Below are 24438 nucleotides of genomic sequence, written 5' to 3'. Positions count from 1 at the left end.
CCTCCTCATGCTTCCACTTGGGAAGAGGCAAGCAGGCCCTCAGCTCTGCTTCTTAAACCCTGGACTCTCTGGGCAGAACTGAGCTGACACCTCATCCCAGTAACACCCCTCTCCCCACCCTCCCACCCCTAGGATTCAATGGCTTCAGCACATCCAATTTAAGATCACCAGGTGGTTAAAACTATGAATCAAGCATGAGTAGGTAAGTTCATTTCCATTTTATGATGAGCAAACTTATCTTGAGAACACGTGGGATGGGTACATGCCTCCTGGAGTCAAACCTGGAAGAACCAGTACCAAGCAAGACATGGAACTCTATCTTAGAAATGGGCTTCACACAGCTCACAAAGGCAGTGACTTCTTCCCATGGACGATCCAGGGAGCTACAAGGTCAAGGGGACTGCTTGGTGTGCCTCCTTTCCAGGGTCATAAAACAGGGACCAGGCGCTGGTGAGTGGCTCCCACAAAGTCACCCAGCCAGGCAGGGCCCGACGGGGGTTGAGAGCCAGGTGTCCTGTCTCCAAGCATCTCTGGGGTCATGCTCTGTTGAGCTGGGCATGACCTCTAGGGGTTGAAAAACATTTTTTTACCCAACTGTTTCCAAGGCTTAGCAGAAAGTGGAGGAATGTTCTTGTGCACTGGCTGAAAGGGAAGCAAAGAAGGAATGGATATGAACCTCTGCTTCGGCAGAACGTGGGGTCACAAATGCGTGTCATCCACAACCTTCTCACCCACCAGAAACACCGGAAAGATGCCAGTTTCCTCTGAGATTAAATTCTTAACTCGCTGTTCAGTCTCTCTGGGTACTATCTGCCTCTGCCCTTCCTACCGAGTTCCTGTGGGTCTTTCTTACAGCCTCGGTTGTACGAGAGTCTTTTTGCTAGTCTCCAGTTTGTTTTTGGTGAGAGTGGCTCCACCTGTAGATTTAATTTTGATGTATTCGTGGGGAGATGTGAGCTCCACTGTCTGGATCTCCCTCTTCTATAGGTATCATCTTCCTTAGATCCTAATACATCCCTCCTCATCACTCCCATTCTATAGGTGTGGAAACTGAGGCTTGGAGGACTGAAGTCATTTGCCTAAGGTCACCCAGCAGTGGAGCAGGAATTTAAACCCAGTTCTGGCCAGCTGGCTCCTGAGAGCCATCCTCAATTGTCTCCCTCAGTCCTGCTCTCCCCAGTGGCCCCAGCACTTCTCCGTTTAAGGTTCACAGACTCAGGTGGGTCAGACCCATTCTAAGGACTGTTCCTGTCATCAGCAGGTAATAGACATCAATCCCCACAGCTCTAGATTTTCCAGGAGGACTCACACCTGAATATTCTGGAATCTGAAACGTGGGGTATGCCTTGCAAGGACATTCGGGGGAAGTCGCCTGCTGTCAAGGGCTTTCATTTACTGGGTGGGTGTTCAGTTGTACCCTGGTCCTTTGCATCTCACCTCTGGCACCGGCCTCCCCCACCATCATTCTGTTCCTGCTCCAGTGGTTCCTTGAAGCCAAGATCTTTCCTGCCTCGGGACCTTTGCCTTCCCACTCCTTCTGCCTGAGCACCGTGTCAGATCTTGGCTCAGATGGCACCTGCTCCCAGCTCCCTGACCCTCCTCTGAAGCAGCTCCCCCACCACCCAGCTATGCTGCATCACATGGCCTGTCTGTCGGGCTTCCTTCCCGCCACTGCAATCTTTGCCTTTCTTACTGATTTGCTGACTGACTGGCTTAGTCTCCTCCTAGGAAATAAACCCCGAGAAGAGGAGCCCTGATATATCCACTGGTGTCCCCCCCAGCACCAGGTGGGCTTGCCCGCTGGGTATTTCCACCATCACCACTTAGCACCTGGTTCCTGCCCATCAGAGTTGGCCCCTGACAGGATGGTGTGACAGAGGGAGGGAGGCAGAGGGCCCGCCTTCACAGGACAGAGAGGATGTGTCTGCCTGTTCATGGAACCATTAAGGCAAAGGGATGGAAAATAAGTTGCAACTTAGTCTAGCCTTAGGATTTAGGGCCACAAGCTATAGAAACTTCCCCTTCTGATCACACTCAAAGCTCTCACATAATTTCACTTTACAATTATACAGGAATTTGAAAATCCTACCCACAGGTAAAGCCCCACTCCTGCCCTGACTCATCAGGCCTCCCACTCACCTGCTGCCGTTGCTTTATTGAAAGTGCCTCTGTTGTCCTTTCCCAGGTTCGGCCACATTCTTGAAGGCACCCTCTGTGAAAAGAACTGGGCTCTATCAGGGCAGGTGTGCCCATTCCTGCTCAAATGCTCACGGCTCACCAGCCAAACTAAGTCCAAACACCTCAGCCTGGCCCAGCACTCTGGCCCTGCCCCCTTTTGTCCCCCAAATGAGGTCACCCAGTCCCCACTCCAGCATCCCCTCCCCCTCCCCATGGTCCCTGGCCTCATCTGGCTTCATCTCCAGCTGTCTCCTGCCTTGCTCACCACCCACCCTGGCTGCTGTGATGGCCAAGCTGCTTCAACCCCAGGATTTTCACACCTGCTGTTCTTCCGTCCACTATTTCTTATTTAAACTGGGCTTCAATGTCCCCTCCTCAGAGAGCCTTCCTTGACATCCTAGTCTAAGGTGTCCTTTTCAGAGCATCTTGTATGTGACTTCAGTGGTCCTGATCACTGTTATCATGAAATAACCACTTGGGCCTTATTTATGTTTTAATTTTCTGCTTGATATCAGCTGCATGATGACAGGGACTAGGTCTGCCATGTCACAAATGTAGCCTCAATCTCCAGCACAAGATGAAAAGCAATGTTTGATAAATACATATTGTCAATTCTTAAAAAAGATATAGTGGGTGAATGGAACAATGGATGGATGGATGGAAGACTGGATGGATGGGTAGATGGGTGGATAGATGGATGGGTGGATGGATAGATGAGAGGATGGATGGATGGATGGATGAATGGATAATGGATAGATGATAGGATGAAAGAATGGTGTCAGCCATATTTTCCAATTCCTTAAATGAAAGTAGGAGGAACTTTTGCATGTCTAGTCCCAGGTTCTGATGTTTAGCGTGAAGCTATGTTTGCTGTAAGCCCTTCTTTTGCCCACCAACAGACAACAGGCCTTCTGTTTTATTTCCCAATCCTAGTTCCCACTTTGTCCCCTATAAGACACCTCTAAGCTGCAGCCTCAGTCCCAGCCTGCAGCCTAGAATGGCTCCTGCCCACATCAGATGCCACCTGGAGGACTGCTCAGGCAGAGGAGAAATTTTCACAACAGAAGCATCTTGGCATCCCACCACCTCACCCCTAAAGTGCCGTCTGACAGTGTAAAAGCCACCAGGGAGAACACACTCATGTTCCTTCACAGCAACTTCAAACTGTGGCTTTCTTAACAGTCCATGGGGTTTTCCTTCTCTTCTTCACCCCAGAAATGCCCATGGCCCTTTTGAGTACCCTCTGCAAGGAAGGAATGCCTCTCTTACCTGGATATTCTTTGTAAAATTTGTGTCGGAAGAATCGTCCATCTGGAAAACAAGTGACAGGATTAAACTTCTTCTGGGGAGTTTCCAAGGCCACACTATTTTCCTAATCATACTAAGGAATTATTTGTGTTTTCCATTCTCATTCTCTCACGCGCGTACAGTGTGACATCACAGCTGATCGAATGCAGAAGCTGATGTGAAGACCCAGTGCTGTGAATCCACATATTACAATTGCAAACATGGGAAACAATAACACACGTCTCACTCTGCACATGGGTTGGAAAGTATAGCTATTTTTAAGAAAAAAATATTATTCCTGTTTTACTCCATAGTGAGTCTATCATCATTTTTAATGAATTAACACATAAATATTTGGGATGTCTCTGCTTTCCTTTCAAATATAGCAAATACCCACAACCAGAGCCCACACAAAGGAGGGCTCTTTGGAGTTCTCAGTATTTTTGAGTCTAAAGAGGTCCTGAGACCAAAAAAGCTTGTGAATCACTCTCTTATGAACTAGAAGCCAATTCCAACATATGGTTCAGCAAATGTCATGACAAAATATGTTCCCATGGGGGACAAATAGCAGTTTTTTGAGTGTTCAAAAGAGACTCGAGGGATGGAGCATATATCTCAGTGGTAGAGCACACGCTTGGCGTGCACAAAGTCCTGGGTTCAAACCCCAATGCCTCCATTAAGGGGGGAAAGAAGAGACTTGAATCTCATTACCACAAAGAAAACAACTAGCCTATGACTCTTCACCCTGCTGCTTCACTATCCTCTCTGAGCCTCAGTTTTCCCACCTGGAAATGGGCATACAATGAATACCTCAAGTTATTTTGAGGGATTAAAAGAAAGAATTTCATTTAAAACATGTATATGCAAATATTAGAAGGAAACACATGAAACTGCCACTTCTGTGTATAAAAAGCGGTCAACTCTTGGCAGTTCCCTGAGTCTCAAATTACTAAGAATTCCCACCACATAATTTCCACAGCTATCATTAATCCCAACCCCCTCCTCCGCCCTGACCCGATCACAGCAGTAAAATATTTTGTGGAGGGAGCTGGGGAAATTTAACATGGGAGAGTGGAGAAATCTGGCCGATCACATAGACATTTCACTTGGCAATGCCTCAAACAGTCAACTCCACGCATCAGCCTGGTCTGATTGCTGTAATGTCAATACATCACATTTGCACACTTGAAACTAATACTGTATGTCAATTACAGCTCAATAAAAAATCGTATTTATGCAATCAGTGGGCATTTTGTTCTCCTTCTGTTGTGTGGCCATCCTAAAAATCACCAGGGTGTCCAGGACCAGCACTGCCATTTACTGTACAAGCACTAACAGGGGCCAGTCCACACCCTTGGGCAGAGAACTTATCAGCAACCTCAGTGACAACTATTTCTGATTATTTTCTGAAGCAAATAGCAAGATTTTTCTAGGCCGGAGGCTCTCTGAAACATTCCTGCTCCTCCCTTCTCCCTGGGGATGGATTCCATCCCTGAATCTCCCAGAAAGGAGATGGTGGTCTTTGCAGAACTGGGCTCCCTTATCACACCTGATGTGAATCCCTTTTACAAAATAAATCCACTGATTGGAGCCCCTGCTCCATTTGGCTGTGTGACCGCATTATCCTCTTGCAGCAGCCAGTGAAGTCACTTTGTCAGAGGTGAGTGCGGGCCCCTGTGTCTCCCCTATCTTGGATGCTCAGGCTTGGAGAGTCATCGAACTCACTCAGGAGGTACACCGAGGACCCCAACCTTGCTCTCTGAGAAACAAGATCAACCTTGTGTGTCAATGTTCATTTTCCTCTTGAGAGAGACATGAACGCCTCAAATGTCAGGGTCCAGGCAGACAGGCTGTAAAATCTGAATGCTCCTCAGCACCCTTGAGCAGCCGGCTCTCTGGGGAGACTTGCATCTGAGGCATGTGCATAAGATCTGCAACTTACTTTCAAGTAGTCCCCCAAATAAATAAGTAGATTTAGAGAGAGAGTATGGGGTGGGGGAGAGAGAGAGAATGAGAGAGCATGACAGAGGAAACAGGATTTTAACAACTGATGAATCAGGGTGGAGGGTCCAAGGGACTCTTCTCGCCCCTTTTCTGTAAGTCAGAAATTATTTCAAATATGCAGTTAATTTTTTTTTAAATAAAAGCCTTCTTCCTTGGTTACCCCGAGACAAGAGTGCCCCTTTCTTCCCTTAGACCAAGGCTCCAAGGGAAGTGGTTAGAATTTAAGATGTTTGCAAATTCCTGTACAATCATCAACAATTATTGCTAAGTGACAGCCTGTGGGGACAAGGCTTGGGGAAATGTTATTCACATTTCCATCTGGAAGGCTCAGATCATTCCTGAGGGGTGGGGGAAGACATGCGCACATGTCCAGGCTTCGGAGCAGGTGGACGGGCTTGGAATTCTCACTCTGCTCCTCATTAGGCGGGTGCGTTGTCTGGGCCAGTTTCTGATCTCACGTCCTCCCTCTCCCCTAACACAGGTGATGGCAGTGCACATTTCTTGAGGACCTACTCTGTGTCAGGGGCTGCTCTAAGCACTTTATAAGTGTTCTCTCATCCAAACCACGTAACTACCGCAAGAAGCCTTTACACTTGTGAATCTTGTAACTCTCACCAGCTCCATTTTACAAATGAAGAAACTGAGGCTAAGAAAGGTTAGCTGCCCAAGGTCATCTGGGAAGGAAATTGCAGGATTTGAATCTGTCTCAGTGGTTCTGAGGCTGCGCTCTTTTTTTTTAAATTGAAGTATAGTTGATTTACAATGTTGTGTTAGTTCTTGGTGTACAGCATAGTGATTCAGTTATACATATGTTCTTTTTCATTATAGGTTATTACAAGATATTGAATGTAGTTCCCTGAGCTATACAGCAGGTCCTTGTTGTTTATCTATTTTATGTATAGTAGTGTGTATCTGCAAATCTCAAACTCCTAATTTATCCCTCTCTCATCCCCTTTCCCCTTTGGTAACCATAAATTTGTTTTCTATGTCTGTGAGTCTCTTTCTGTTTTATAAATCAATTCATTTGTACAATTTTTTTTAGAATCCACATATATGTGATATCACATGATATTTGTTTTTCTCTGTCTGACTTACTTCACTTAGTATGATAATCTCTAGGTCTATCCATATTGCTGCAAATGGCACTATTTCATTCTTTTTTACGGCTGAGTAATATTCCATTGTATAAATATAACACATCTTCTTTATCCAGACATCTGTCAATGGACATTTAGATTGTTTCCATGTCTTGGCTATTGTAAATAGTGCTGCTATGAATATTGAGGTGCGTGTATCTTTTTGAATTAGAGCTCCCTCTGGATATATGCTCAGGAGTGGGATTGCTGGATCATAGGCTAAGTCTATTTTCAGTTTTCAAAGGAACCTCCGTACTGTCCTCCATAGTGGCTACACCAAACCACGAAGGTTACACTATTTTTTTTTTCTGGGTTATGATTTAGGCTTTATTTTGCTTTTAAAAGGCTTGTTAAATTTGTACCTTACTGTAGAGGAAGTAGAAAGAAAAAAGAAAGGAAGGGTGTGGTTTAAAACTGATAGAGGTCCTTTAGGATCTTTAAACTTCTTTTTTTTTTTAATTAAAAAATTAAGCAGAGAATGAAAGCAGGTTTAGAAATCCAAGGATTTTCCATACTGCTTTTCGTTCCAGATTTTCAGTTTTTTCAAAACACATTTTTTTAACTTAAAATTTAATTGTCATAGATTCTGGGTGTGTGATTTGCTTTCCCCCCACTTACAAGTTAATAAGTTAGTCTGTTACTATTTCATGGATGTTGGCAAGAAAACAGAATCCTACCAGGTCAGAGATAAGGACTTTATTGCTCCCGGTACAGCAAGCAGCAGGAGCTTCAGTATACTTGCCAAGGCTACACTCTCAATCACACTGGCCGCTGTTCCTGGTTATACTTCTTTTGCAGGCTTGCACTGAAGCTTAGGGACAGCACCACGAGGTCCTCAATCTTCCAGAGGCATCATCAGTGCAGTCACCTGACTATCCACTCTTTCTGTTTATCTCCATCCTGGTAGTGAGTCTTTTTTGAACTGGTTTGGTCCCTCGAGAATTGGTTTGAACATGTCTAGCTTATGCTGATCTTGGAGGTCATCTAACTGAACAAGCAAATCAGCTGAGAAAGATGCAGTAATTCCAGGCCCTTCCAGTTATAATAGTGACATTTCAGTCCAGAAAAGTCCTGACTTGCCCTGCAGCTCTTTTGGAAAAGCCTATTCCATCCATATTCCAGCAGGTTCCTACAGGCTGGCCTGCCCTCGGGAGGTACATCCAAGGGACTGCACACCTCGGCCACCTGCAGTGTGATGTGGTGTAAACAGCAGTGGTGTAAACAGAAGGGATTCTGCTCTGTGCTTGAGAAGCGACAGGCCTGTTTACCTGGATTAAGTCATTTATTCCTCAAAGAGTCCGTTGCTTAACTACTGTTAGCCCAGTTTACAGATAAGGAAAGTGAGGCCTGACAAGGTTGGGCTATTCACCACATTCAGCAGTGAGAGGCCAAGGGGCCACCGGAACTGTGGCTGTCTGACTGGAGAACCCACTTGTGATTCCCAAGAGCAAGGGGGATGTAGAAGAAACCGCAGATTCCTGGGTGATTCCAATCCTTTTATATGTAATTTTCTTTCAAAGCTCAGAATTCCAGGAACTAGGATTCTCGAGACAGTTCAATGTCTCACAATTCTATTATTTGCAAAGATAACGATGCTAAATGTATAACAGATTTAATGTCTATATTGTTCTTGAAATACCTTAGAGAAAGAAATTCTCAAGTCAGGGGAAAATGCTTTGGGACAATGCACTGGGTTCTTTTGGCCAATAGGTCTGCTGCACTTACCCTCAGTCTTGACTGAGGTGCTGCCCTCAGCTGTGAGGGCTCAGAGATGCTGATCTGGGGACACGGGCCCCGGACTATGTGGTCTCAAAGTTCCCATGAGCTCGTCTTTGACAAGTCACCCAATGTCTCCCCAAAGTGCTGGATTCTTTGCTTGCCACCCATTTCTGCCAAATTCCATACCAAACCTCTCCCCCTTACGCCTTGCGAGGCAGAAGTGGTCCCCGCAACACCCCGCCCCCCACAGTCCTGGCTCTGTTGTCCTTGCCCTCCTGTGGAAAGTATACAAACTATAGCAAAGCTCTTTGCGCCCTTCACTCTATTTACTTATTGCCTTGTCTCCAAAGACAAATAATAAAGTCACACTGAGTGGTCCCAGCAGAGGTCCTTGTGGAGCCCACTGGCACTCTTTGAAGCCACTCTGAAGTTCATGAAAACCTCCACTCCTGGGCTCTCTGTGTGCCTGGCACCTCCTGACACCTTAACCCTACTCCCCACTGTGGGACCACTCCGCATACCTGCATTTCTGCAAGATAGAAAACATCTTCTTTTGATGTGTGTTTACTGCAACAAAAGTCATCTACGCAGGAGAGAGCCTGGCTCACGATACTCCAGGTGGACAGGTCTCACATCCCGCCCTCATCAAAGTCATAAAACCTATTTCAGAGAAGTCCCTGCCAGGTCTTACAGCCAGCAGGTACCTGTGCTCTAACTGATCATGCAGCAAGGTCAGCGGAGGGGGTTGGCCCACGTCCTGTGCAGATGAGGAGGGTGAGGAGCAGGGAAGAGGTGGGACTGGAGGAGGGTGGCTCCAGGCTCAGGGGTCTGGGAGCTTCCTCAGGACAGGTCTCCCAGGGGAGGTTCCAGGGAGAGGTAGGTGGGGTTTGGGTGTCCAAACTCACCTGCTGGCCGGCGCTGCTTGACACACTGCCCACGGTTGGGGATGCCCTCAGCCACGTCACCTGGGCTCAGGATGTGGCACTCGTAGCCCGAGGGGCAGAGGAGCGGCTCTGCCCCATCCTCTGTGGTGCTGCAGGCCTCTGCTGTAGGAGGGACACACACCAGGCTCTCAGGGACAGCTCCCCACGTGGCTCTGCACCCCAGATTCCAGGCTGTGCCTTGGGTTTCACTCACAGTGGCATGTGTGCGCCAACGCGCCCTCACATGCATCATGATTTACGTACATGTAAGTTCACCCCCACATGATGAAACATACATGCTCTTGCTTACGATCACACGTATGCACATGTTCACGCACCAAAATTCTGATACACACACACATTTTTCACATCTCACAAGTCCTAACACATACATGCAGCCAGCCACACCCATGTCCACATGCACACAAATCCTGCACACACACACACACACACACTCATACCTACAGCTACATACATGCACGAACATGGATGCACAAATACTCAGACACACAGCTACAAGGACAGCCACACGGTTCCATGCAGAGCCACATGTCCTACAGACACAGTCATGCACACAGATGTGCGCAGAGTCACGAGCCCAGCTGCTCAGACGCAAAGGTCATACCCGCACCCCTACAGTGGTCCAGGCTCCTGGGCCTGTCTGCTGCTCATTTCAGAAACTGCTCTCCACCCACCCCAGAAGGAGGCCACTTTGGCAGGGAACAGTGAAGCACTATGGTGACTTTAGGGATCTGAAAACCAACCCCAAGCCCCCTCCTTCTCAATTCTCCACCCAGGGAGGAGGCCCCATTCCAAGGGACAGTCACACCCCACACTGTTCTAGGGATTCTGAGAGCCTGGCCACGCCCCAGCCATCCCCTCCCGTGTTGGGGTGGGTATTTGAGCACAGGCAGCCTGCGGGAGGACGGGCAGCCCCTGGTTATCAGTTTCCTGGGGTCAGCCTGGCTTTGCTGTAGGGCTGGACTTCACCCTGCAGGTACCTTGCAACACCTCCTCCGGGCCATCCAGAAGCCAGCCGTTGCCCCCAAGCCATCGAGGTTTCGGCTGCACTAGCCAGTCTAAAACTAACAAGATAATTCATGGTTAAACCGAGGCCTTCCTCAGGCAGCTGAGAAATGCCCCAGCCTCTGGAGGTGGGGGAGCCTACATCTCATGATGAAACAGAGTCTCCCTGCAGGAGAAACAACTCAGTCCTCCAGCAAAAGTTCTTCTTTTTAGTAACAGAACTTAATTTTTTTTAAATAGGAAATTTATTAATATTTCCTGTATAGGGAAATGTACACCTTTTGCTATACTTCCTGGAATACTTAAATTCGGTCAAAGCCTCCTATCAATTTGCAGACCTTAAAGACCTGGAGGCCCAGGGTCTCGCCTCTCTGCTCCTCCACTAGAACTTTCTGGGATCACCTACTACATAAGCTCCCTGCATCCTAGACCTTATCTCGGGGTCTGCTTTGGAGGGAACCCACACACAGATTGCAAGTGTGTAAGCTGCTTAGCACAAGGCCTGGTGCATTTCAAGTCATGTTAGATCAGCGGTTCTCAATTTTGGGGAGCAACTGTGTCCCCCAGGGAAACATCTAGCAAAGTCTAGAGATATTTTTAGTTGTGACAGTGTGGGATGGGGTACTGCTGGCATCTAGTGGGTAGAGGCTAGGGATACAACTCAACATGCTGTAATGCCAAGGTCAGCCCCCCAGCCCCATCCCAACTAGAATTAAACAACCCCAAATGTCAGGAGTGCCAAGGGTGAGAAACCTTGTGCTATACACTATTATTATAATTCTTACTGTGACTAATTAGTATTCTGACAGCCCTTCCTGCTGGCCAGTGAAAGCTAGGCCTTCATTGATTCATTCAGTACTCACTGAGTAGCTTTTATGTGCTTAGAGACTATTAGGAGGTGGGGGTTTTGCAGTGAATGAAACAGACCAAACTTCCTATTTCATGGGGCCGACCTTCAGGTGAAGGGAACAGTCAGTAAACATATAAAACACAATATTCCAAACTGAGCTATAAAGAAAGCTGTAGCAGGGAAGGCAGTACGGAATGGCCAGAAGAAAGACTGCCATTTAGAGAGAGAAATCTTCCCAGAGAAAGTGACCACCTCTAAGATTTGAAGTTGGTGAGGAAGTGAGCTGTGTGGGTATCTGGGGGAAGGATGTTCTGGGCTGGGACGGATCCCGCAGATGGGCCCAGAGGCCTCACATCCCTACACTCAGAGCATAAGGCAGTGAACATTTCTCCATAGTCAGAAAACTGGGTTGAAACTCCAGGTCTGCCTGCTGTGACCTGGGGTAAGGGATTCAGCTTCTCGGAGCTTCAATGTCTTCAGCTGTAAAATAGGGCAGATAGCAGGCTCTTCACCCCATGGGACTGTGTGAGCATGAATTGAGAATGATGTAAGGAAAGGCTATTTGGAATGTCATGGACAGTTGTACATTTTGTGCACTGTTCAAAAACACCTGTTCTAGGCGGCAAGTGAGGCTGGAATCCCTATGCTCTCAGTCCAAAGCAAGGGGCACTTTTTTGACCTGTCCAACCAAATAGGAGTACTTTTCTATGCTTCCTCCACCAGGAGGGGGCGCCAATTTGTTTTTCTTATAAAAGGCCCTGTAGGAGCCAGCCTGGCCAAGAGGCTGTGCTCGAAGACTGTCATTATAAGCATTATGAAGCGGTGCTGAGTCCCTTGTCATCGCTGTGACCTCACCACAAAGAAAACAAAATGTGTTCATTGTTGCCTCGGCCTCAGGGGGACCACACCTCTCGCTGAAAGTACAGTCCAAAGCAGGCTGCTGTCTATCAAAGACTCAGCCCAGAGCAGAACCGAGAGTGGAGGAAACTTTACTGCCCACCCACTGCAAGCATTTAGGGGCACAGATTCTCCCTCAAGGGGGAGGTAGCTGCCTGTAACCACCCCACCCCCACAATATTCTCCCGGGGCTCCCTTCCCTCCCCTCCCAAACCTCTCCAGAAACTCCTTCCCTCCAAAGATGAACCTCTGAGGACTGTTTCTCCCAAAGAGATTCACGTTGAGATTCAACAAGCAACCTATGGATTCTCTGCCCCTCCTAGCACTTCCGGTGGTCTGTGCCTTCTCATTTCAGTCCTGCTTTACAGGTGGGGATTTAAGGAGGTGCCCAGCTAGCTAGTGGATTTGAATCTTCCATCCTCTCTGGGGCGCACCCCACCTGGATGACTAAGGTGTCTGGTCTCCATCTCAAACATCCCCGGGGCAGGGCATCGTGAGTGAAGTGGGCCTGGTGGGGTTCCTGGAAAATTGGAGGGGCCCCCTGACACCTAGGGGCACCTGAGGCTCCAGCAGACAGTGGCCCAGGGAATGCAGTCTAGGATTTTTAAGGAAAGCTGGAAATCTGGATTGTTTATAAAATAGCTCCCCCATCTTCATAGGAACAGGTGTTCGGGAAACAGGCGTCTCCTGGACGGTAGCGCCCTGAGGGCAATGGCGAGCCCCGCATACAGCACGTGCTCCGTTCATCCGGCTGGACGCTTGCTCAAGGAGCTCTGTGTTCCCATTTCACAGATGGGTCCCCCTAGGTGGCTCAGGTTTAATTAAGCCCAGCTGTTTCTCCAGTCGCGCAAAGCCGGGCAGGGCGGTTCACCTCTGGTGCCCCCCCGCCCCGTCCCATATCCACCTGACCGGGGGAAGCCTACCTGGCGGGGGCGGCACGGCCTCCAGGCAGGCGTAGGCGCAGCCGTTGTAGCAGCAGCGTCGGTGCCGCGGGCACTCGGAGTCGGCCTGGCAGCGCGCGGCCTGGCAGGCGCCGGGGGGCAGCGAGCGCGGGGGCGGCGGGCAGCGGTCTGCGCGGGGCTGCCGGGGGCCGCCTGCCTCCTCGGCCTGCGGGAAGAGGGCGGTGTCAGCGGGGCGGTGGCAGCGGATCCCAGCGCCTCCGTGAGCTGTGCGCCGCGGGCCAGTCGCTGGGCCTCTCTGAACCGCCGCGTCCTTGTGTAATCACAGCAGAGCCAGGCTCAGCGGGTTGCTCTGAGGATGAAAAGATGCTGTTTCTCTCTGTAATAGCCCCAAACTGAACGAACTATAAGACCATCAGCAGCAAATATGAATCTGGAAAAGAATTGTAAAGTATCTATCCTGTTATATATACGTACGTACATATATATATGTTACACACACAAACACATAGATACTTATGTATATTTCTTTACATACATATATCTTTCTTATAATGCATATGTTTATATAGAGCTTTGAGAATTTACAAATCACCCACAAAATGAATAAATGCACACAATAAACTTGAACCAACCTCAGAAACATAATATTGAGGGGGAAAAATGCTGGCTCACAGGAGAACACAGTGTGAATCCATTTATACTTTGATTTCAAAAACAGGCAAAGCTGATGTCAGGTGTGAGAAGTCAGCAGAATGGTCCCCTGGTGAGTGGTGACCTTAAGGGGGCCTGGGGGGTCCCTGGGGGCTGGCCTTGTTCTGTTTCTTAATCTGAGTGATGGTTACATGGTGTGTTTGCTTTGTGGGTATTCATGGAGCTGGATTCAGGATTTTTGCACTTTTTGGTACAATGTTTCAATATAAAATTTAAAAATATGATCAACTACTTAACATATAGGAAGTATGGATGAATGACCAATAAAATAAGCATCTTAGAGGTGGGATTGGGAGAGTTTAAGTCACAGCAGGGAACCCAGCCTGGGTCCCTCTGACATCAGACCCCATCCATGCCGGGACTGTTCTGCTTCTGGATTTGAAGGTGTGGTGAATGGAGGGCAGCTCTTATATCTCCCTACACACACACACACACACACACAGAGTTAGACACAGAGTCGGTTCATTGGGGAAAAAAACATCTTGGCTTGCTCTGTCTCCTACTTATGCCTAAGCTGCTACTCCCATCTAAAATGCTTTACCTACTTACCCCCCACCCCCCAATATATACATAGTTCAAAATCCTGCCTGTTGTACTGTCCAAGTAAATAATGCATGTCTGCAGACTGGAATAGCATGCAGCCTTTAAAACCTGCTTCTTAGCACAGGGAACCATATTCACTATCATGTAGTAACCTATAATGAAAAAGAATATGAAAAAGAATATATATATGTGTGTGTGTGTGTGTGTGTATAACTGAATCACTATGCTGTACATCAGAGACTAACACAACATTGTAAATCGACTGTGCTTCAACTAAAAAAAAAAAAAACCTGCTTATGAGGGATCCCCAAGAGATGGTGGTTTGGGAAGAAAATTAAGGTGTAAACAATCTGTATGCTCTGCACCTAACTATGTCTTAAAATATCCATAGGCACACACATGTAATATGCATGTATTTATACGGGCCTAGAACCCATTTTTGGAAGGATATACAAGAATCCACAAGAAGCCGTTGTCAAAGGTTGCCTCTGGAGAGAAGTATTAAGTTCTGAAGCCAAGGGAGATTTCTCCTTATTTACTGAACACTCTTTTCTTCTCATTACATGCTCTTCTGCATGGTTTATATATATACACACATATATATACACATATATATATACACACACACACATACATACACACATTTTTTTGCCATGAACACATTTTTTTTTCATTTTAAAGAAGACAATTAAAACATTTAAAAAGTATAAGTACTTATTAAGAATTATTAATGACAGGAAAAGCCCTTATGATATGTTGGTAAAAAATTTAAAAGGCAAGCTACAAAATTACAGATGCCTTCAACCGCCAAAGATGCTTGAACGTCCTTCCTGCCCATCTACTGCAGTGGCTGCAAACTCCATGCGCTGCTCCCAATCCCCTGTAGGGGGCGTCAGGTCACTGAGAACAGGTCCCCTCCAAGCACATCTGCCAGCCGGTGCAACTGCCAGGACCAGCGGTTTTCAAACTACCTCCCAGGGGCCCCCAAGGGCTAAGACTGAGGGCCAGGGGATAAGGAAACAGTGACTAAATGGGGCTCAGGGAGGCGGGGTTGGGGGAGACAGCCGGGGTAGGGTGGGGTTCCTGGCCCCACCCAAGCTTCACCCAGAGAATTCACCTTTTTTGAGAAATAGAAGTATAGTTGATTTTCAATATTGTGTTAGTTTCAGGTGATCAGCAAAGTGATTCAGTTATATATATATTTTTTTCAGATTATTTTTCGTTATAGGTTATTACAAGATACTGTGTATAATTCCCAATGCTATACTGTAAACCCTTGTTGCTGATCTAGTTTGTGTATAGTAGTTTGTACCCAGAAAATTCTTTTCTCCCTTATATAAATTATTTAATTTATGAAAAGTAAAAATGAATATAAAGCCAGTATTTGGTGGATAAGGAAACGAAGCCAAAACAAAGAGGAGACCTTGTAACTCCTGGATCTTCTAACCTCCAGTTCAACCTTTTCGGTCTCTCTGATTCCTGTAGCCTCATGAATAATTTCCAAGCTGCAAGCAGGGCACATAATCCCACACCATTAACTCTCAGTTTGTTTCTTCAGAATTAATGACATCGGACCCATGTTGGGGCCCCAGCATTTTAATCCTAATCGAACGTGACAGCTGCCCTGGCCTCCTTCAGAGGCTGGTGGAGGATGCCTTGGCGTGGCCGGGAAGAGATGGCTGGTTTTTCTGCCCAGCCTGTTTTTATATCAAGCCTCATTTATGAAATTTAATGCAACCTGGAGATCAGACGGGAAATGCTTTCCACTCCATCTCCAATGCCTCCTGTCCAGTGACTTCCTAATGGCAGACCCCAGCAGGGGGGGCGTGTGGATAGAAAGCAATTTTAGATGCTCCATGACTCTCTGGGGAAAATTCAAACGTCGTTTCTCAGAATTTGGAGAGAACAAAGGAGATAAGCGCCTTAGAAGTCAAATCGCCCCAGTGATTTATGGTGCCGCCGAAACAACAGATGGTTCTGGGTGATAAAGGACCAATTTCACCGAGGGGCCCAGATTAAAGGATTAAATGTTTTGAAAAATATTTCATGTCATACAAGGTGATGCTCACAGAAGGTCCTAAACAAAGGCTGTTCCTGGAGTTCTGAGAAAGAACAGACTTCTAGCAAAGAAATAAATAGATCACCCTTCAATGACTTTCGAGCCCAGGGGGTCAAAAGTTAAAGGCAGAAGTCCTCAGACTAAAGGTCAGACCCCAGCTGGCCCCACACCCTGGCCCCTCCACTGCTCTGATCTCCCTCCCTGCCTCCCATCACTTTCCTCTCCCTCATTACTGGTCAGTGGTCAGGCCTCTCTGAGGTCCTACCTCTGGGCCTTTGCACGGGCTGTGCCTCCCTCTGGAGATGCCCACCTGGCTCCGGCCCTCACTTCCTCCAGGACTCTGCTCACATGTGCCCTTATCTGGTGCTCCTTGTTCCCCTCTGCCTGCTTCATGTAGCTCCAAAGCCTGATCACCCTCGGGAGGTCCATGTGTTGGCACACTATTTAGTTTATTGTTTTTCTCCTGCTACAGCTTGCTCTCCTGAGGACTTGGTTTTCTTCCCACCTGTGTCCCCAGCACCTACGACCATGCCTGGCATATAGCAGGTGCTCAGATCCTCTTTGTTGTGGTTGAAAGAAAGCTGTGATGATGAAGATGTGACAAGGATGGGCAGCACCTGCTGGCGGTGATCCACATGCCGGGCGTCCTTCTAGGCATTTATGTGTATGAACTGATGAATTCGCACACCATCCCTGTGTGGTTGGCTCTGCACACCAAGTGGCCTGCAGTGACGTGGGTCTGTCCCTTCATGCCCATTTCATACTCGACCTTACCCACAGTGTCATGCTGCCAGCCAGCAACAGAGGCAGGATTCAAACCTGGGTTTGTCTGACTCTGGCAATTTCCTGTCCCTGGAACCTGGATCTCACCTTTGAGAGCCTTCTTACCTTGTGGGCTCAGGGTCCCTTTCTCTCACATGCCCTTGCCTCCTGCCTATGGACCAGCCCCAGCTCAGGATGTAGCCACTTAGCTGACTCCCGCAGGTATACTTTCTGGTAAGAACCCGTCTCTGCAGCCCCTGCCAGCCGTCCCCTCCATTGCCACTCAGCTGAAAAGAAAATAATGGCATGTCAGATCTCTCTGAGAAAGGAGGCAGCTCACCCCAGACTGACGACGTCCTCCATGAAAATCCCAGACAACCCACGATCTCCATCTTTTCTTGTCATTCCTGCTAAGGGATTGTATAGCAAGCTTGCTTCAGCACAGCTGCTGAACATACATTTCTAGTGCAACTGAGACAAGAATGTCTCAGGGCTGCGTGCCTTTCTTGGATAAAAATGGTTGTTCCCTTAAGGTGTCAACCTGGTGGCTATTTTTTCCCCTTCCTAGGGGGGATATTTTTGGAAGCCTCCATAGATTTGCAGAGCCATTCTTCTGCTGAGAGTGTCAGGAAGCAGGTAGGGAAATACTAATTCTGGGCTGTTTCAGTGGGAAGCCCATTTCCACAAGTCCAAGTCCAGATGCCACTGAAGCAAATGGGTGGATGTCCAACCAGAGGAGTCTGGATGAATAAATAATGGCACATCCGTACCTCGGAACACCACAGACGCCTTTGAAAAGAGGACACAGATCTATCATATTAACGTATTCACCACGTATTGTTCAGTGAAAAAGGCAAGATGCAACACAGTGTGAGTAATAAGCCAGACACAAATTCTGTGTATTATAGGAAATGCCCAGAATAGGGAAATTCATGGAGACAGGAAGCAGATCGGTGGCTGCCAGGGGCGGGGGTTGGGGGGTTAGGGGGAGAGGGGTGGGGAGCAGCTGCTTAATGGGCGCAGGGTCTCCTTTTGGGGTGATGGAAATATTTTGGAACTAAACAGAGGTGGTGATTGTGCAACATTGCAAATGTACTAAATGCCACTGAACTGTTCACTTGAAAATGGTTAATTTTATATTTTGTGAATTTCATCACAATAAAAAGTTTAAACACTATGAGCAAATACCACTAAGAAGACAATGTGTGCTGCTCAAAAATGTCTGGGTGCACACACACACACCAGAATGTCGACAGAGCTAATGTTTTAGAGGGAGAATTTAGATCATTTTTACTTACTTATGACTGTATTGTCTGAATGTCTTTCTCAGTAAACATCATTGTTTTTATAATCAGGAAAAATATTTAAACCATTTCCATTTAAGGAGAAAGAATCCAATCTGCAAAGCTGCCCCAGTTACCCCAGGTCTCTCCCTCAGCTTTCCCACCCCTTCATTCTCGTGCAAGAGCTTTACCCTCCTTTGGAATGTTCCAGCGACTTAATGGCCTGACCAAGAAAAATGCAGTCTAGGACTGGTTTGCTTGGGTGCAGGAAGAAAGCCAATTTTCCTCTAAGCTTTCCTTGCTCTTCCTCTGGAATTCGGACGTCAAAGATCTAAAAATATGTCTCTCCCTGGAACAGAGGGTTTAAGAGTTCAGTGTGCGGTGACGAATGCCATTTCCTGACCTCGACACTGGCCTCTGGGACTTCCTCAGAGAGGTACTCAGAAACCCTGGATCTCACACCCAGACAAACCGTCTCAGTGCATGTTGAGAGCAAGACTGCGAACTCAGCCACCTCCTTCAGCTGGTGTCCATTGAGCCCTGTTGCACATCTGGAAGTCTCCTAGAATTTCCATCTTTTCTCTTCCATTCTAGAAGGCTTTAATGTAATTTATTCCTTCATTTCATGGTAAAGTCAAAGTTTCCAGTCTTATGCCACACCAGGCACTGGCTGCAGAGCTGAGCTGAACCAGAAGACACTGCCCCTGCCTTCATGTGGTTCAGCTCCAGGACATGGGTCATCTGCGAAAGTAGGTAATGAAAAACTAAACAAACCATGCAGATCATAATGATGGAGCTAAATGTTAAGAAGGAGAAATGGAGAAGCTATGAAAACTTTGAAGGGATTGCTAAGTGGGATGGCAGGGGATTCGGGAACAGCCCTCTGAGGAGGAGACCATGAGGCTTAGACAAGCCTGGCCAGGACTCTGCTGGGGAACCAATGCCCTGAGGGCCGCCCAGGCTGCTGGGGACCTGCTCCCCCGACCACGTGGATCCTGGGGACCTTCACAGCATCCCTAAGAGGGACCTCAAGTTCCCACTGTTTGTTTATTTAATTATCATGGTAAAATACTTATAACCTAAAATTTCCCATTTTTACGTGTTCAATTCTATGGCACTGATGAACTTCACAATAATGTGCAATCACCACTTCTGTCTGTTTCTAAAACATCACCTCATCCCACCCCCAGCCCCTGGCATCCTCTGATCTACTTTCTGTCCTTATGAATGGCCTCTTCTGGACATTTTGTACAAATAGATCCCATGATATGGCCTTCTCTGACTGGCACCTTATACTGAGCATCATGTTTCCAGGGTTCATCCACACTGTAGCGTGTCTCAGACCCTTTAATGGCTGAATACTATTCCACTGTGTGGATACACCCCTCTTTGTTCATCCATTCAGAGCATATGGGCATCTGGACTGTTTCCACTTTGTCCACTGTCATGACCAGTGCCGCTCTGGACGGTCAGGTAAGCTTCCCTCTGCTTTCCCTCTCGAACATGCCCTCCCAGATTATCACGACACAGGCCCTGCAGGCTTTTTCCCTTGCTCATTTCCCCCTGGAATTAATTTCAAGCCTGAAACCTCAGAAGACAAAGAAGCCAAGTTCAGAGAGCAGAAAGTCACCTCCAAGGTCACACTATTCATTTATTTCTCCTTCCTTCCATCGATCCGCCCGCCCATCTATCCAGCTCACCCCCCAATTCTTAAAATGTTTCTGAGTGCCTGTGATGTGTCAGGCTCTAGGCTGGGTCCCTGGGTATGACCGAGCCTACCATGAGGGGCTTCACCATGGCACGCCACTTCCCCTCTCTCCTGCCCCTGGGAAGGACCTGCGGGCTCTTGGCCGTGAAGACTCCAGGGCCCACAGATCAGCCCCTCCCCTCCAGACGGATGCATCTTAGTGGTCCTGATGTTGAGGTCCTACCAGAGTGCATTCTCACATCTCTCAAGGAGTGAGGAAAGTCTCCAGGCTCTGAGGGCACAGTGATAGCTTTACTTGTCCATGGCCAAAACAGTGTGGGGTGAGTCACCCCCCACTTTGGCCTTGATTTCATCTGGGAAATGTCCACCATCAGGGCTGCTGCATGCAAGCAACGCAACTTCCAGTTCCTGGAAGCTGACCTTATGCATGTCCTAGGGCCGCCATAACAAAGCACTGCAGACTGAGTGGTTTAAAACAGCAGAAAGGTGTTCTATCCCAGCTCTGGGGGCCAGAAGTCCAAAGTCAAGGTGTCAGCAGAGCTGATTCCTTCTGGAGGCTGTGAGGGAGAATCTGTTCTGCATTTCTCTCCCAGTTTCCCATGGTTCCTGGACGTCCTTGGGAGTTCCTTTGCTTGCAGTTGTGTCACTGTAATCTCTGCCTCTGTCTTCAGACTGGCTTCTCCCCATCAGTCTCTGTTTCTGTGTCTCTCATCTTATAACCTCACCAGCCACATCAGCCTACCTTATTTCAATATGCCCTCATCTTAATTAATTACATTCTGATGACTCTATTTCCAAATAAAGTCACATTCACAGGTACTAGAGGTTAGGACTTGAACAAATCTTTTTTTGGGGGGGGTGGAGGAAGGGACAAAATTAAACCCACAACACAGATCTGAGACTAGGGTTTTAGTGCAGGTAGTATATTTGGGTGGGGGAGGGTCCCAGGCAGCTCCTCGGAAGAATGAGGATGCGAGGCAAGGAAGGAAGGGGACATATGGAGACCATGAATGCATAGGTGACTGCTCTGGGCCCCTAGAGCTCAAACCCAAGGGGAACTTCTGAGAAATTATCCAGATCATTCTTGAGAGGTGTCCCATCCTGGGCTGAGGAAGCTGGACCATGGTCCATCCTCAGCAACCATCGTCCCCAGTCTTCCAGGCCTCCTCATTCCTCCTCGTGAGATGTCACAGCACCCGATCCTGTGACGCTCCAGGATGAGGGGGAGATCAGGCCTGATGATGTACTGGAAATCTCTCTGTGGTCCTAGAACCAAAGTGCTGGATATTTTGAGGCCTAAATATTCCTGTTGGGCCAGCAACGCGCACACAGGAGTCCAACCAGAAAAGAGTCTCTCCCTCTGTGCACACGAGCCCTCTCCTAGAGCAAGGACTGCCCTCTCGATGGCTGCAGATGCAGCCCTTCTGCTGCTGTGCCTCAGCCATGCTGAGTCTTCTTCCAGGAACGTCCTTCCTCCTTCTAATTGTTAATAGCTCTTCAAGATCTGGCCAGAGTCCACCTCCTCCAGGAAGCCCTCCATGACTACAGTATCTCACAAACCGTCTCCCCCTTCCACACACCTACCACCATTTCACTTGCTACTAGGACTTTCTCCACCTGTGTGACTTCCTGCTTAATCTGTAGAGTGTGAGTCCTGGAGACTGAGATTAGCCTTAATACAGTTTCATAGATCACACGGTGCCTGGGGTCATTAAACATCCCCTCTCCTTCTTCTCCACCTGGCAAACTCCTATTCATCCTTCAAAGCCCTAGGTTGAATGTCCCCAATGCTGGGGCAGAGCTGCACACCTTCTTCTGTGATTCCATTGTATTTGCCCATAATTTACCCACAAGAATGTATTGGGTGCCAACTTAATGGCAGATACCTGGCAATGCACCAGGAACACTGCACCAAATGAGACAGAATCAGGTCCCACAGTGAGGAAACTGCCTTCCACCTGGGGAAGCAAACACCATCCAGTTTCATAATTATTTGAGTAAAAGTCACTAAGATGCATTGACCACTCACTATGCACCAAGAGCTCAATGCGTATGGAGTCATTTAGTCCTCATATACATGCTAAGAGTGCTAGTATCATCTTCTTGAAACTTCTGTGCCTCTGTGCTCCCTTTTGGGGTGGGGGAGCTAAAATGCCACCCTCCCCCACCCCTACTCTCTCTCCTAGTCCCCTTCCTGCTTTCTTTCTTTCCTTGACACTTGTCACCGAACACGCTAGCAGCAGACCTCGGACATACAGTGGGTTTGGTTCCAGATCACCACAATAAAGCAAGTCACACAATGTTTTTGGTTTCCCAGTGCATCTATGTTTACATTATACTGTAGCATATCAAGTGTATAACGGCATTACATCTAAAGAAACAATGTACACACCTTAATTTAAAAATACTTTCCCTATGTATCTGTGTAACTGAATCACTTTGCTGTACACCTAAAACTAACACAACGTTGCAAATCAACTATATTTAAATTTTTAAAAGTGAATAAAAAATACTCTATGGCTGAAAAGTGCTAGTCTCCCTCTGAGCCTTTAATGGTCACATCAAAGATCACCGATCACAGATCAATATAACAAGTAAAGGAATAATGAAAAAGTTTGAAATGGTGTGTGAATCACCAAAATGTGACACAGAGACACGATGTGAGCAAATGCTGTTGGAAACATGGTGTCAATAGACTTGCTCAGCACAGGGTTGCCACAAACATGCAATGTGTAAAAAAGCAGTATCTGCGAAGTGCAATAGAACGAGGTGTACTTGTGAATGTTTTCCTTTCACTTTTCATTCATTCTCGGCAACCCCATGCCCATGGGGGTAACGTGAGTTCCCCAGGGCAGGGATCTGATGTCTGTTTCCCCGCAGCCTAAGACAACAGTGGCCTAGGAAAACAGTTGCGATCAAACTTACGTATTTGTTGAAAGGAGCTGAAAGAAACACTTCAATTTGTCCTTTTCAGATGAGTTCATTGGTGCTCAGAGAGGTCAAATGACTTTCCTGATGTTACACAGCATGTGAGCAGCAGAACCCAGATTCAAACTTGGACAGGGCTGCAAGGGCGCATGTTTCTCACCTCTCGCCACATCATGCCATCCCTTTGTATTGCTGTCACATGTCACTCAAGGCCTCCCCCACTCGACTATGCCACCCTCAAGGATGGGAGCTGGTGTGTGCACAGGACCGCACACAGCGCCTGGCCCGGAGCAGTTTCCACTAAATGTTTACTGAATGAGTCACTAACTGCACGGATGCACGACTGCATCCTATTGACATTTGGTTATTGATTGTTAAGACACAACACTCAGTTTTAAGTCCCTGGACTTTTAAATCAGATGCTGTTTGTCAGGAGAAAGTAAACTTTGGTAGGCAAAAGCACATCCCTATCCCCTGTGCGTTTCTAGATGTCCCTTGCTACTTTACTTCCAGGCACAGAGCTTTTTGAGGACTGTGCGTTCCATCCACTCCCCACCCGACTTTGGCACAGCTCAAAGAAAGACTCCTGCCCTGTCCAGCCCATGTTTGGGGGGTACTTGCATGCCATCCAGCATGGGGATCGCCCATCTCCTCCCAGCACCCCCAGCCCGGGTACTTACTCGGGACTTCTCTGCCAGCCTCGCATGCAATGCCCGTTTCCAGATATTCTTGGCAGAACCAGCTTCAAGGAGCAGAAGCAGGAAGCACAGAGCCCAGATGACCTTCCTTCGGCTGCTGCCTGTCCTGTGGCTGGTCAAAGGCATTTCCTCTCGGATGGTCAGAGGAGAGGGGCCCTCTTGCCGGGTGGGTCCTGGAAGCAGGGAGCAGAAGTGTGCTCAGGCTGCCGGATGGTCTCAGCTCCACTCAGCCAGGTCCCTGGGATCATGTGTCTGCGCCCAGCACAGGCCCCCACCCCCACCCCCACTCCCGGTGGTGGCCGCCCGCCTGGTTATTTTTAGCTTGCCCTATTACATCTGGTCCCAGAGACTCCAACCAAGACCAAGACGTCTGCAGCCCTGGCAGCTCAGAAGGCAGAGGCAGCAGGCAGGAGCACCAGGCTGGCTTGGAGACGTGGCCGGGAGTGGCCCTGTCACTCTGGGATAATAAGCACTTCCTTGCGGGCTGGGTGGTCTCCTCCCAAGGAGATGTGCTGGCTTTAGGGGGGTGGCCAGGGCTGGATGGGGGTGAGCACAGGGGGGAACCAGCTGGCAGGATGTGTGGGGGCTTGTGGCTGCTACCTCGTCCAAGTTTTATGCTGGCCTAACAAACTCTTCTGCCCACAAAAACTTCTTTGGAAGACTTGTCACTGAATGGGGACTGGTGGAGGTAGTGACTGTGGGAGGGGAACTCATGTCATTGAACCCTGGTGATCTCCTCTCTGATGTGGGCATCTTGTGTTTCTTGGGAGAGTTCTATGCAACTGTGCATGTAAAGCGTTTCATATACAAGTGCACTATGAAGG

General features: G+C 47.9%; 1 protein-coding gene across 3 annotated transcripts; it reads right to left on the bottom strand.

The window, feature by feature from the left end:
• Positions 1–202: 202 nt before the first annotated feature.
• Positions 203–24083, bottom strand: WFDC1 (WAP four-disulfide core domain 1). 3 transcript variants are annotated; one of them, XM_032486877.1, is made up of 8 exons: positions 23949–24083; positions 23597–23787; positions 12944–13127; positions 10249–10332; positions 9230–9370; positions 3448–3489; positions 2140–2212; positions 203–642 (listed from the first exon to the last, which is right to left on the bottom strand). In XM_032486877.1, exons 2-7 carry the CDS (start codon positions 23738–23740, stop codon positions 2154–2156), a joined length of 654 nt encoding a protein of 217 aa, XP_032342768.1. In that variant the 5' UTR covers positions 23741–23787; positions 23949–24083; the 3' UTR covers positions 203–642; positions 2140–2153. The 3 variants fall into 3 exon arrangements, with proteins under 3 accessions (XP_032342768.1, XP_014414076.2, XP_032342769.1); XM_014558590.2 differs by lacking the exon at positions 23949–24083 and having other exon boundaries at positions 23597–23882; XM_032486878.1 differs by lacking the exons at positions 10249–10332; positions 23949–24083 and having other exon boundaries at positions 23597–23885.
• Between the last annotated feature and the right edge of the window lie 355 nt (positions 24084–24438).

The sequence above is a fragment of the Camelus ferus genome, chromosome 9, assembly GCF_009834535.1.
Source record: "Camelus ferus isolate YT-003-E chromosome 9, BCGSAC_Cfer_1.0, whole genome shotgun sequence".
Lineage (NCBI taxonomy): Eukaryota > Metazoa > Chordata > Mammalia > Artiodactyla > Camelidae > Camelus > Camelus ferus.
The sequence above is the reverse complement of the archived record's forward strand: the minus strand, read 5'-3'. Positions and strand labels throughout refer to the sequence as shown.